The 13,628-nt window shown below is 38.2% G+C and overlaps 1 protein-coding gene across 4 annotated transcripts in view; it reads right to left on the bottom strand.

The window, feature by feature from the left end:
- The window catches only part of ANO3 (anoctamin 3), a 448,518-nt gene that overhangs the window by 94,450 nt on the left and 340,440 nt on the right, over positions 1-13,628 (bottom strand). For all 4 annotated transcript variants that reach the window (XM_053562431.1, XM_053562432.1, XM_053562433.1 and 1 more), the window contains one exon: positions 8,356-8,452. In XM_053562431.1, the coding sequence (XP_053418406.1) occupies positions 8,356-8,452 (97 nt within the window). The remainder of the gene's footprint in view (positions 1-8,355; positions 8,453-13,628) is intronic.

A 13,628-nucleotide genomic window follows, 5' to 3' on the forward strand; every position in this document is an offset into this window, starting at 1 on the left:
CTTCATTTTTACTTAGAGGTGTTTCTACCACCTGTGGAAGTGCAAACACTGGAGACTGGGAGACAGAGCTGAGACCAGAGGCAGCGGCCTGCAGGCTGGGCGCAGGTGTCAGAGGGGCTTGCAGGCTGGGCGCAGGTGTCAGAGGGCCTTGCAGGCTGGGCGCAGGTGTCAGAGGGCCTTGGAGGCTGGGCGCAGGTGTCAGAGGGGCTTGCAGGCTGGGCGCAGGTGTCAGAGGGCCTTGCAGGCTGGGCGCAGGTGTCAGAGGGGCTTGTAGGCTGGGCGCAGGTGTCAGAGGGGCTTGCAGGCTGGGTGCAGGTGTCAGAGTAAACAACCCACAAGCAGAGGCTAATCTGAGGGGCTGATAACTACAGGCAAAGAACCTTCTTCGACTGGCTTGATGGCCATCTCTGTAACCCTACATGAACTCTGGCTAACTATAATATCACTTACATTGTGCTTTTAAAATTTCTCCACTTTTGAAATCACATGATATTTCTGAGACAACCATATAAAGTATGAAAATGGGAGGAAAACCAATTCCAGGAATTACCACCCAAATTTTTATTAAAGTCAACCCCTTTCCTTAAATATTCTTCCCTGCAATTAGGAAGACTCTGAAAGATCAATGAGCACTTGGGGCAGCTACTCTTTTTGAGCCTACCTGTTCACCCCCCCACCCCACCTCTCTCCTCTGTCACTTTTGCTTTCAATAAAAATAGCTGTTGCATGCTTGGCTTATGTGGCACATCTTGAAATTCTTTTCCTCGTATGATTGCCAAGACCCTGGAAAGATTTCCATTCAGAGGCCACAAACAAGTATTTTTGGGGTCACAAGTAGTCAAACTACAACCTGAGTTGTAAGACGTTAGTTTTTCAGGTGAGGTTCACTTTCTGTTAGCAAAACTTCCTGGAGTGCGGAAGTTGGAAAATATAGAATTTTGGCAGTAAGCCACTTCCAACAGGAAAGTGTCACAGTGCTATCCCTACTCTCCTATCTCCTAAAATCTATCAAGGCCCAGCAGCAGCTATGCCATAGAACAAATCCCGTCTTAAGTTATTCAAAACATTTCACAAGTGACTGGACGTGTATGATACAGATCGAGTTGGTTTTGTTTTGTTTTGTTTTTTTTTTTGCAGTTTTCGGCTGGGGCTGGGTTTGAACTCACCGCCTCTGGCATATGGGGCCAGCATCCTACCCCTTTGAGCCACAGGCGCCGCCCACAAACTGAGTATTTTTAAATCAGATATTCACTGAAGCATAATAAAGAACAATATATAATTTCAGGACATTATTAGATACAATTTTCAGGTCATAATGATTGTTTGATTTTAAGAAAACATAAATTCAATTTACCTTTACTTGTTTTCATTTGCATTCCCTCACTACATTAATGTTTATTTTAATTGTAACATATGGAACACACTGCAAAACAAAATTTAAAACAGTAATCATAGGATGTATTTTCCCATGATGTAGCATTATTCAAAGTATCCTAAGAGGAGATGGGCTTCTTTAGAAGGTTTGGGGATAGGTGCAAATAGCCTACATAGCTCTAAAGTTTTACGATTGCTAAGGCTTGAGATTTCTAAATATGTCACAGAGAAATGGTTTTCAAAACAATCATCAGCATACACTGTGTACATGAGAACAGAAGATCATAAAGAAATTCTCCTACAGAGTTCATAAAATTACACCCAGCAGGGGGAGCCAGCTTTTTTTTGTTTCCTAGGGTATCTCACAGAGACACCGGAGGCTGCTGAGCAGCTCAACAGCTGTCTGTTTTCCTTTATAAACAGACCTTATACAGGATACAGCTTCTCGGAGTGTTAAAACAGAGACTTTACACACAGAGACTTAAAGGTCATCAAGAAATAATGGCTTTCGCCTGCTTCAGAAATAGCTATGCTTTTGGAAAAATGACAAATGAAAAGCCATTCTTAATAACAATATGTTGCCTGGACATGATACGTCATAGTTTATACAGTATTTTCCTTTAAGTACTTCTCATTTTGTTTCTAGGTTTGCTTACAAATCTTCAGGCATTTTTTAACTCACTGAATTTAAACATTTTTGGAAACACACCCATGAGATACAGGGAGTTTCCATGTCATGTTCATGTATATGGGATTACATATATGCTATGGGAGATAAAGCTGGAAAGAGAGTTAAGGAAGACTTCAGGACTTGACCTAAGGATGAGACTAATGATTTAAAATTATTGTGTGATTTACCAAGCCATTGCATTGAGAGTGTATTGTCGTATGGGAGACCATGGAGATAAGGAGAACAATTAGAGGTCTATGATTCTAGCTGGAGGGGCTAAGGGCTGCATTAAGGGTGCCGGGATATGAGTAAGAGCAGCTGAATTAAAATGGCAGAGAGGGGGGTGGAGAGAGATGGAGAGGACAAGTCAAGCATACTGAGTGGATTGCTCAGGGTTAGCTCATGGGTGATTGTCAGAAGAGTCAAGTGGGAAGTGCCGTTTCTCTGATAGGACAAGAATACTCACTGTAGGAAAGAGAACTCCAGTTGTAATCTTCAGAAAATTCCTCAGGCAGCATACCAGGCTTTCCTAGAAAGCTTGGTCTTTCTAAGAATCTGTCCCATCTAAACAGAAGGCACCCCCCAAAAAAAAATATATACACATTTTAAGAGAAGGAAAAACCTAGATTAAAATTGTAATACTTAAGTCACGTAACTGACATCTGCAATTACAAGAGATACAATACCCAGGACAAGGAACACTATCAGTACATATTAAGTGTTTCAATTTTAATATAGGTTTTTCTTTTTTTAAAATGTGTATACATATTTTTTGTCACCCCCAGCATGTATCTTTTCAATGAATTATTTCATTAGAAAACTAGATTGTCTTTATGGATGGGGGACCTATGGATAAGCAATATATTCAACATTGTTGATGTGAACAGTTGTAATATACGAGGAGGAAAGCAAAGCTGTGTTTAAGCACAAATTCTTTATTATTTTTGCCGTCTGATTTATCTTGGAGAGCTGAATGTGGCTATATATCAATAAATGTGGGCCTGGTTTAAGAATATGCATTTTCTGTTAGGTTCCATGTTTAATGTCTGGGTTTCCTCCACTCTCGCTACTGGGTCTTTCTCTAATATTGCTTGATAGGTTCAGAATAACGTAACACTATGGGAACTTACAACTCATCCAAGTCCCTCCAGGGTAAGGGGTACACAGCTCCTCCTGGGTGGACTCCACCACAAAGGCCAAACTATTACTGGGGCATTGGAGGGCACAAAATTAGAATTTAGACTAAAGTCCAGCTCCTTCTCTCACTTCCTCAATCTTTAACCCTGGTGTAGGACAAAACCTGAAAAAACATCTGTATTTGCTGGACCTGGTTATAAGCTACATCCAATAACTTGATTAGTTCATTTGCCACATATTGTTTAAAAATGTGGTTCCAGTCTTAAAGCTTTAGTTCCTGTTATAGTTGGCCTTGGGAAAATAAAAGACCAGGTTGTTTACCAGCCCTGCTTAGAGTTTCATTCCTAGAAATGGACAACATGCCATATCCCTCTAGCCATGGGATAGACGACCTGGCTGTCCTCACCTATGGTTCTCAGAACTGTTCTTTACTCAAAAGTGGGTGGGGGTTAAACTCAGACTATCTGAGAGGGGTAATCTAATGGTGCCACCTGAGCAGGGGGTGGGAGAGCTAGTTAATGCTGACCAATTTGGTGCCCAGGACTTATCTCCACCTATCTGTCCAAGACCAGGCTTTGTCCCACCTGTTTCCGACAGGAGCCTCAGAATCCAGAATGGGGGTGGCATAGATAAGACTGTTGAGCCCCTTTTCCCTTCCCATGACCTGTTTGCTGGATGGAGACCTCAGAAAAGAGTTAGGGTGCCCTAACTTTGCCCCTAATGCCTAAAATGTTGCTTTTCTATTAGATCTCTATCTCTATCTCCCTATTTTAATTTAAGGTAGTATTTCTCACCTCATGGAGATGAAAGTGCTAAATGTTTGTCCCACTAGTGTGGCAGGTGATGGCCTGGCTGGGTCTCATCTCTCCAGCATGGCTGCAGGTGAAGTCTGTCTGGGTTTGTGTGTGAGTGGGAGTGACCATCCGAAGTTACATGTAGGAGCTGGTCTGGGTAAAATTAAGGCCAGTTTTGGGGTCTAAGTGTTGTCCAGAAAGGCTGTACGACCAACTCTAACTAGATGCTGAAGTCAGCATCTCCATGAAAGGGGCCCCAATTGCCTTGGTCGATCCCAATCCTTGTATCCTGGAGGTCCCTCCCTATCTGCAGCCCCTTAAACTGTAGGACTAGCCTGTCATCCCACCTGAGATCTCAGGTCCTGGACACTGGGTGCTAAGAGTCCTTTCCCCATCAGCAAGGCATGGAAGTGGGGGTTGATAAATGTGGGATAAACCTTCCCCTATCACACTCCAATTAATAGGAGGAAAACCCATGTGAGCTCCATGGTTGAAACTGGCCTGGCTCAAGGTGCTCCATGCCATTTTGGGTCATATTTTAGCTTCAAGCTGGAAAGGGGTCAGGGATAGGTGACCTGAACTCAGCCCCAACTACTCCCAGCCTCTCTTTCTCAAGCAACTCTTGAGCCCTACTATTGGAGAAATAAATCACACGCCCCAAAATGTAGTTCTAGAAATCAGAATCACCTGAGCAGCTTATTAATGTGTAGATTTCTCCCTGTTCTTGACCATCTGATTCTGAATTTCAGGACATGGGGAATCTGCTTTTTAACAAATGTTCTAGGTGGTTCTAATGTATCGTCTTAGATAGGCTCTTCCACGAAGCATCTCAAAGAAAAAAGAGCATCTCTCCTATTTCCATTGTAGCCTCGAGTCAGTGGACAGTATGATGCTCACACTAGGTATTAATCAATTTGTTACTCAAGTTTACAAAAAAATAGAAAATAACTATTATGAATACAATTAACTTCAAGGGTTGAGTGACTTTTTAAGAATTATATGAAAAAAAAACTCAAGGCCTTCTGTCTAATTATTTAACTTTAAGTGAGAAATACTAACATCAGGAGGTTGATAGCTTATTCCTAGCGCCTTTCAATGAATGTGCACATATCACTAATAGCAAAAAAGTTTAATTACCATATTTTTAAATATTAAAATTGAAAATAGTCATCAAAGGTAATATTACTTTACTTAAATATAATTTAATTAATAAATATTACTTCATTACATCAAAGGAAATATTAATTTACATATAATGTAAGTAAATTATATGATGGGATGCATTTTTTATGGAAACACATTACTAAAATTATAATGGAAATAATCTTATGCAAATATACATACTTTTCAATATAATATGGCACACCTAATTTGCTATATTTTGTCACAAACAGTGATGCATTCCATGAGGAAGTGATTCAAGAAGTTCCTAGATCATGTGGCTAGGTGATCGTGTGAGTAACTTCTAGATATTTAACTATATAAACTGATAGTAAAGGAGAATGATTTCTTTCCAACAAAAGAGTACCTAAGATATTTAAAGCATAAAACAAGAGGCTACTTTTTATCTTGACCAGAAAAGACCAAAAAAAGGACTAATTAAATATTTTATCCTAGTGGGTTTTATTTCTTAGTCTTTCTTAAGGTAACGGAAGAACAAAAGAAATAAAGCTTGTGTTCTCTGCAAGCTAACTTTTCCACCTTCCTTGAAGACGCTATTAAGTGATTTTTTTCTGAATCATACCTGTCTTTAAACAAACTCTTTTCTCAAAAAGGAGAGATATGTGTTTACTGCAAAATGGAAAAATTCCCCCTAGAATTTCATATTTCCTTGGCCAGTTCCCTCACCTTATCACTCTTACGTATGTAGAAACATCTTGGCTTTGGTGTTCATATAATGCCAAAATGTTTTATTATTTCTTTCCAAGTAGAGACAACAGCTATCTGGATTTGTTGGTTACTCCAAGGTGTTCATACATATGTGAAACAAAATAACTGGGCTAGGAAAGTGACATGTGTATATATGAGTACATCTAATAACTGATACACTTGAATCTCACAGAAAGTGGTGAAAAAATGTTAACTCCAAACAAGATATCCACACTTCTAAATCTCTATCATCTTTGTAGAATATTTAAAATAATTACAAACTAAACAAATTATAGAAATTAAAGTATAAACAAGACGGACTATTCCCATGTTCTTCAATCAAGATAAAAATTCAGAAAGGAAATTCAGTAAAATTTGGGCTTGTAGTAAGGAGGTTCAGTGACTTTGATTTTATAGTCAGCATTGTCAAAATTAATTGTATACAAACCTCCACTTCTGGACAAGAAGGAATAAAAGGAATTTATTTTACTTGTATGCTAGAAACAACTAAAGAAAAAAAAAACTGCACAAAAGGCAAGAAACAGCAGATGGCAAGATGGTGGGTATCAGGCAATGATCCCTGAGAGGTGGGAAACAAACAAGCTCAACAGTTTTATTTCCTCAGACCACTGCCCTAAAAGAGTTCTGAGGGTACAGACAGGGGAAATCCAGGTAGTGTTAAGTGAGTGTATGTGGGGGAACTATCTGAGGTCATTTGAAAGGACGAGAGTCAGGAACAGCACCTGTTCCCCCCAGCCTAACTGTTAAATCCTCATTATTCTCTGAGTTTTGACTAGATTATATAGGAAGATCTTGGTTTTTGTTCTTTAGCAATTAATTAGCTCTAGATACATTAGTAGAGCCACTGCTATTGTCCCACCTCAAATATTTTAAAAGCAATCCAAATATTTTAAAAGCAATCCAAGCAATCCTGTGGCTCAGTGAGCAGGGCGCCGGCCCCATATACCGAGGGTGGCGGGTTTGGACCCGGCCCCGGCCAAACTGCAACAAAAAAATAGCCGGGCGTTGTGGTGGGCGCCTGTAGTCCCAGCTACTCGGGAGGCTGAGGCAGGAGAATCACCTAAGCCCAGGAGTTGGAGGTTGCTGTGAGCTGTGTGATGCCACGGCCCTCTACCGAGGGCGATAAACTGAAACTCTGTCTCTACAAAAAAAAAAAAAGCAATCCAAAAGGATCTAATTATTTTCAAGCTAGCAAATCACAATGAGAAACCTATAGACATACATTAGAATAGTTAAAATTTAAAAAAATTGACCACAGTGAGGTTCAAGGATTGTACAGAAAACTGAAACTCTCACACCCTTCTGGTGGGCATGTAAACTGATATAAACCCTTTGTTTTGGCTGGCAGTTTTTTAAAAGATTAACCATAACCTTCAGATGGTCCAGCCATCCTATTCCTAGGTATTTACCCAAAGAAGTTATAGAATTCATCTGTGTGAAGACTTGCAGATGAATGTTAATGGCAGCTCTACTTAAAATAGGCCACAATTTGAAAAAACTCCACATTTTATTAATAGATAAAGAAATAAACACACTGGCATAGATATAAGAAAATAATACTCAGCAATAATGAAAAACATTGATAAATCTACAACATGGATAAATCTTGAAATAATTATGCCATGTCAAAGAAGTCAGAAGAAAATGATATACCCATGTTATGACTCCATTCACATGAGTCCAGAAACATAAATTTATATATAATGGCAAAAGCAGTTAGTTTGCTGTCTGAGCATGGGGGCGGGGTTTAAGAGAGGTGAGAAAAAGAGATTAAACCAGGGTGTGAAGACATTTTTGGAAGTGAAAGATATGTTCATTATCTTGACTGTGGTGATGGTTTCACAGGTACATACATATAATAAAATGCATGAATTCAGATATTTAAAATATGTACATTTTATTATGTGCTGATTATACTTTCATAAAACTTTTACAAATAACTAATATTATAAAATTCACTGTTTATTAAATTTGTATGAACAATGAACTCACTTGGGAAATTTTAGAATGTATTGAAACCTAGGTCCCAGTCCCAAAGATTCTTATTTAATTGCTCTGGGGAGTGAGTGACTTGGGCTTTAAGAGTTTTAAAACCCTTAGGTAATTCTAACAGGCAGTGATTTGAGAATTTGGGGATATGTTTCATTTTCTCTGTACTATTAGAAATATTTCAAGTTCATGAATCTTTATGGAAGTTACAAATATAATCATCAGCAATGGGAATAACTGTTCATCTGTTGAAAAGATATCATTATAAGTGGAAGTTTAAGTCTATGGTGCCAATAATCAGTTATAAAAATGAAGGAAGGCAAATAGACTCAATGAAAAGTATACTCCCTTTGTAACTGCCACAGACTGACATTTTAATCACATGCCTATGACACTAAGAATCATTGAAACCCTTGAGGACACTTAATTTTGGTATAAAGCTATTTACTGGTGAACTTCTTATTCCCTGCTTGGGGGAGAACCTCGAGGGTCCAAACTCACCTTGGCATAAATACAGCTCTCATTGAGTCTCTGCAGTGAGCAGTTCTTGTCACAGAGAGGGCACATGAATACTTCAGTCGCTTTACAAATTTCCTGGCTTGAGAAATCAAAGAAAAAAAATAACAAAACACATACACAAAGCATGAAACTCTGTGCCTAGGAAGTCTCTTAGCTCTTACAGCAGATCTTATTGGAAATAGCAAAGCCGGAGAGGAAAAGGATAAGAAATGGAAATACTGGGGAATGCTGGACAGGTCAGGAAGAACGTCACACTGTAGCTCCAGAGAAATATCTAGGATATTTATGTTACGTGCACAAAGATTTTAGTTTGCTTGTCCGATTTTAGAAAACTCAGTCAAAATATTGTAATAGTATAGCCGTAATTTATACTTGTGTGACACTGGTGATGTTTTTTTTTTTTTTTTTTTCTAAGACACTTCTACACATGATTTCCTGGTGTGATCAGGATAATCTTGGGAGGTATAACCAATGGAGTTTTAATCAAATTCACAGGCTGGAAGGAGCTGAGTCAGAATCAGTGCTGAAGATTTTGACTTCTCAACTCTAGAGATAACAGTATTTATAACACCCAGGGCAGTACATGATGTTGGTTCAGAGTTTGTTGGAAATTAAAGGAGTTGCACTTTCTTCTCAGCAGTACCTCGACACACACTATCATGATAACATACCATAGTTTTTATTTACACAAATACATTTTCTATTAGGATGTAACATTATGACATTTTTCTCTTCAGACATTGTGCTCATTGTCTTTTAAAAATCTCTGCGTACATTACAAATGACTTTGTGACAGGAGCAGGTCATCAATAAAATTTTCCAAAAAGCATCAAAAACTGAAGAGTTCTCAGCAACCTATTTTAAGTATTTTTTGTGTCTTTCTCTGTCATATAAGGCCTTTTCCCACTTCATGATCCCCGGAGTATAAACTATCCTTAAGTAAATCTCTGGAAATGTGGAAAGGAATTTAAAGGCTTTAGCATATAGGTTTTAACATGCGACTGTTAATACAAGTTTAATTGGCAATGTTTACACAGGATTTGATGTCTTAAAAAATGTATATACTTGAATTATATTCCAATGTGTGTATGTACCACATTTTCATTATTCATTCTAAATCAGCAGAAGAATGGAGCAGTGATGAACGTTGGAGGGGACGGATATCCAAAGTACCCTGATTTGATCACTACACACAGTATTTTTGCATCAAAATTTCACATATGCCCCCCAAGTATGTACAATAAGTATCCATGAAAATTAAAAATTATACGCTTAACTCAAAAAGTAATACATGTGTGTTTCAAGTGTGGAATGTATATAATCTCAAGCCAAAGACTCAATAGTAAGTAATGACTCCATATAGAAATATGATACTTTACCATGGGAAAAGAGGAACTCATGTTCACTGTATTGTTTAGTGTTCCCTCAAATTCAGGTAGTGGTAACTATCTCCAAGAAGGAGAGAAAGCCCATGTTCAATTTAAGGGGCTTGCTCCGGTTACAGAGATATCTGGGGAGCCTGGGTATCAGTTCTTCTGGTTAGAGGTCCAGTTCTCTATCATATATAGCCTATCTAAAAGTGGAATAAAGTGTATTTCATAGTAAAAAGGACACTTTTCTATTAAATAATAATTTATTAATGATGACAATGGAATGCACCGTACTTTTCTCACGTTACCCTCACCATCTTGTTAGAAATCAGGGTGTCTATATCAAGCGGGAGGCAGCAGGTAAAATGTATATTTTACAAAGCCAAAAGAAATAGATTGTATTTTTTTAAGCAATACTCCTAATTTTAAAAACAAAGTACTAACATACTTCTTGAAGAAAATTGAGTTAAAATATGCTTGCTATTCATTATGTTTCAAAAACTGGATTGAAATTTCATATGAAAAAGTATTGAACTTGGTTTATATTAACATCATCTTTCCCACCTTCGAAATGTCCAAATAAAAATCTAAATCTATCAAAGCATCAAGTCTAAACAGCCCACTGGGTCCTGTACTTATGGCCAGAATCACTAAATTCATTTTCTATAAGTTGCTCAAAGCTTATTGGACACACAACATAAAAAACTACTTCTAATTAACTTTTTAAGCCTAAAATAAGGGATTGAAGAGTATTAATACCTAGCCAACCGAGGGAGCATGCCCACTAGGTGTGCTGATTAATTTGTTTTGCAGAGCTTGATAATCTAAAGAACCATTTGAATTGGGGTATTATTTTGTTTTATATCTGTTGCTAGATAAAAACATCAAGGGCTGACTTGAAAAAAATAATAATTACTACTAATTAAAGGTAATAAAAGTAGGGAGACATTTGTCCATTTGGGGGTGAATGCTGGACCCAATCGCTCCAAGTACTTCCTGCAATCCAGCTACCATGACAAAGCCCAGAAGAGGGATTATTGGCTAAGTGATTACATTTTTGGAGACAGGTGTGAAAATAGATTTATAGAAAATAAGTATGGTAGCATGGATAGAGCATTGGTTTTAGAATTAGATATAATCATCAATCAAAATTGTAATGAGAGATTACTTCACATTAGGATTCCTATTGTATTAAAAAACAGAAAGTAACTGTTGTGAAGAATGTGTGTTGTGCCCAGATCTCAAAATCCCCCACAAAGACCACCAGGGAGCCAAGTCCTATGCAAAAGGGCCGTTTATTGCAAGTTTGAACTTGGGCTCCTGGGGACTCCGTTGCAACGGATTCGAGCCAGGAGGCCCGAGCTCTGGAGCAGGGGGTTCTTATGGTCCCGCACAGCAGGTGGGCATGCACAGCTTGAAACAAAGGGGGCGCTTCTGGATTGGTTAGGTGGGGGGGGTCTCTGATTGGTGGGCAGTTGTCTCATGATTTCTGGGAATTGCCTGAGCTTGTCTGCAAAGTAAACTTACTGAGTGAAATGGTGGGGGGGAGCGAAACTTAACTGTTAAGATGGCGCTGGTCTGGTTCTTTCATGTGGAGAAACTGTGCCCATTGTATACTGTCAATGAGAGGCTAAAGTGACCCTCTGCTAGGAAAACAGTATGGAGGTTTCTCAAAAAATTAAAAATAGAACTGCTATATCATATAGCAATCCCCCATCTAGATGTTTCTCCAAAGGAAATGAAAACTGAATCTTGAGGAGCTGTCTGTTCTTCCGTGTCTACTATAAAATTATTAAACATACACAAAATGTGGAAAAATCCAAACATCTGCTAATCGATGAAACGATAAAGAAAATCTGGTATATATATAGTGTAATATTACTCATCCTTAAAAAAGAAGGAAATCTTACTGTATGCAACAACATGAATGAACCTGGAGGACATTCTACTAAGTAGAAGAAGCCAGTCACAGGAGGACAATAACTACCTGATCCCACTTATACAAGGTCTCTAAAATAGTCAAACTCATAAAAATCAGAGAGTACCACTGTGGTTGCCATTGGCTTGGGAACAGAGACTTCAAAGAGTAATAACTTTCAGTTCTATAAGCTGAAAAAGTTCTAGAGACCTGTTGTACAACTTTGCACCTATAGTCAAAAATACTGCATTTTGCACTAACAAATTTGCTAAGAATAGATTGTATGTTCAATGTTATCATCACAATCATACACACACACATATATATCACATACAGGTTTAAAACTTAGCTGATCACTTACTAGATATATTCCTCTGACCAAGTCACCTTCCTCTCAGAGGATCACTTTCTTCACCTCTAGCAGAGGATAACATCTGACTGGGGTATGAAATAAAAGATACCCACAATGTACCTGGGATATCACAAGATATGATAAATGGAAGAAATCCTTACTGCTAAGGATGGTGTTAGGAAAGAACGTCAGAGATCCTTTATGAAGCAACAGATTTCAAAAACCTGGTAATATTGAGGACTACATAACTTTCTTAGTGAGTTCTGATGCCAAACACACAAGAATGGACCAGAAAGTTGAGGTTTTTGCTCTGCTCTCTAGTCTGGAAACGCAGCCACGTGTGCTTGCTTGATCATTTTTAAATTTCTATGTCGTCTCCCACGCACCCATCTGACCACAATTCACTACGGAAGACTGATGTATATGTCTAAATATAAGCATTATGCATACGTATGGTGATCTAAGCATTGATTGTTATACAGGGGGTCCATCAAGTTCGTGTGCAATTAACTATGGTCAACCATGATAAATTGTACACGGACTTTATGTCCACCCTGACATTCCTGAAATTGATCACAGGGAAGTTAAGAAATATGACCCTAATTCAGTTGGACAGAGATGGTAGAAACAGAATCAATAGACCCACATCTGCAGCTTTTCAGCATTTTGCTACCCTGCAATAAACAAAAAGAGCTTACTAAAATAAACCAACACAAAATGAAAGCCTGCTCTCCTTCCCCCACCCATCAGGATAACACCTACGACTCACGTCTGACACCTTGAATGGAAAATTTCAGTCCAAATTTTGAAAGTCGAGATACTCAGTGCTGCTTATCTAGGTTTAGAATAGAAAGTCTGACAGGATCTTAATTATAGTGTGACAGAAGTAGGAGTCATATAATACCACATCGCGCTCAAGAAAGGAATTTGCCAATGCCTTTTAAAACACTCCGGTACTAAAGGTTAAAGAGTTCTTATGAAAAAGGAGCCTCATTTATTCTACTGGTACATAAACCAAGAGGAAGAGCAAATTTTCTTTCTGTTCATGTTTGGTTTTGTAGTGTTGGTGAAGTCTGTATCCCATGGTAAAACTTTGTTAATATGTTCTCCATGGAAACAACTTACAGTAGTTGCTGAAAAATCATTTTGAATATTTGTTAATTCATTTTAAAAGACTCTTTCAAGATGTTACAACTCTAAAGCACCACCTTTCCACTGAACCCCAGAGGATACTGACTTTACAGAATGTGGGAAATTTGCCCCAAAAGGGATACATATTTTCAGTGGGCAGAAGTTTGTTCAGAAAGATGCTGCCTTCCAGAATGTAGTGAGCTTGCAAAACCATGAAATAAACCCACAGTTATATGAAATGCTTTTGAGCAGCAAGTGTTTCTATGTTTTCATGCTAATTACCAAGGGATTTGATTGCTAAACGAGATTCAATTCCAGGACAAGGAACGTATTTTTGTTTATTGGCAAAACTGCACTGCCTATACAGATGCATATTATACCTTTTTATGTTGTAATTAAAAAAAAATTCGGGGAAATTAATTTTTATCATCCTATGAAGAATCTAACCTTCACATTAACTCTCCTGATTCTTATTCAGTAGTTA

The sequence above is a fragment of the Nycticebus coucang genome, chromosome 14 (genome assembly GCF_027406575.1).
Source record: "Nycticebus coucang isolate mNycCou1 chromosome 14, mNycCou1.pri, whole genome shotgun sequence".
Lineage (NCBI taxonomy): Eukaryota > Metazoa > Chordata > Mammalia > Primates > Lorisidae > Nycticebus > Nycticebus coucang.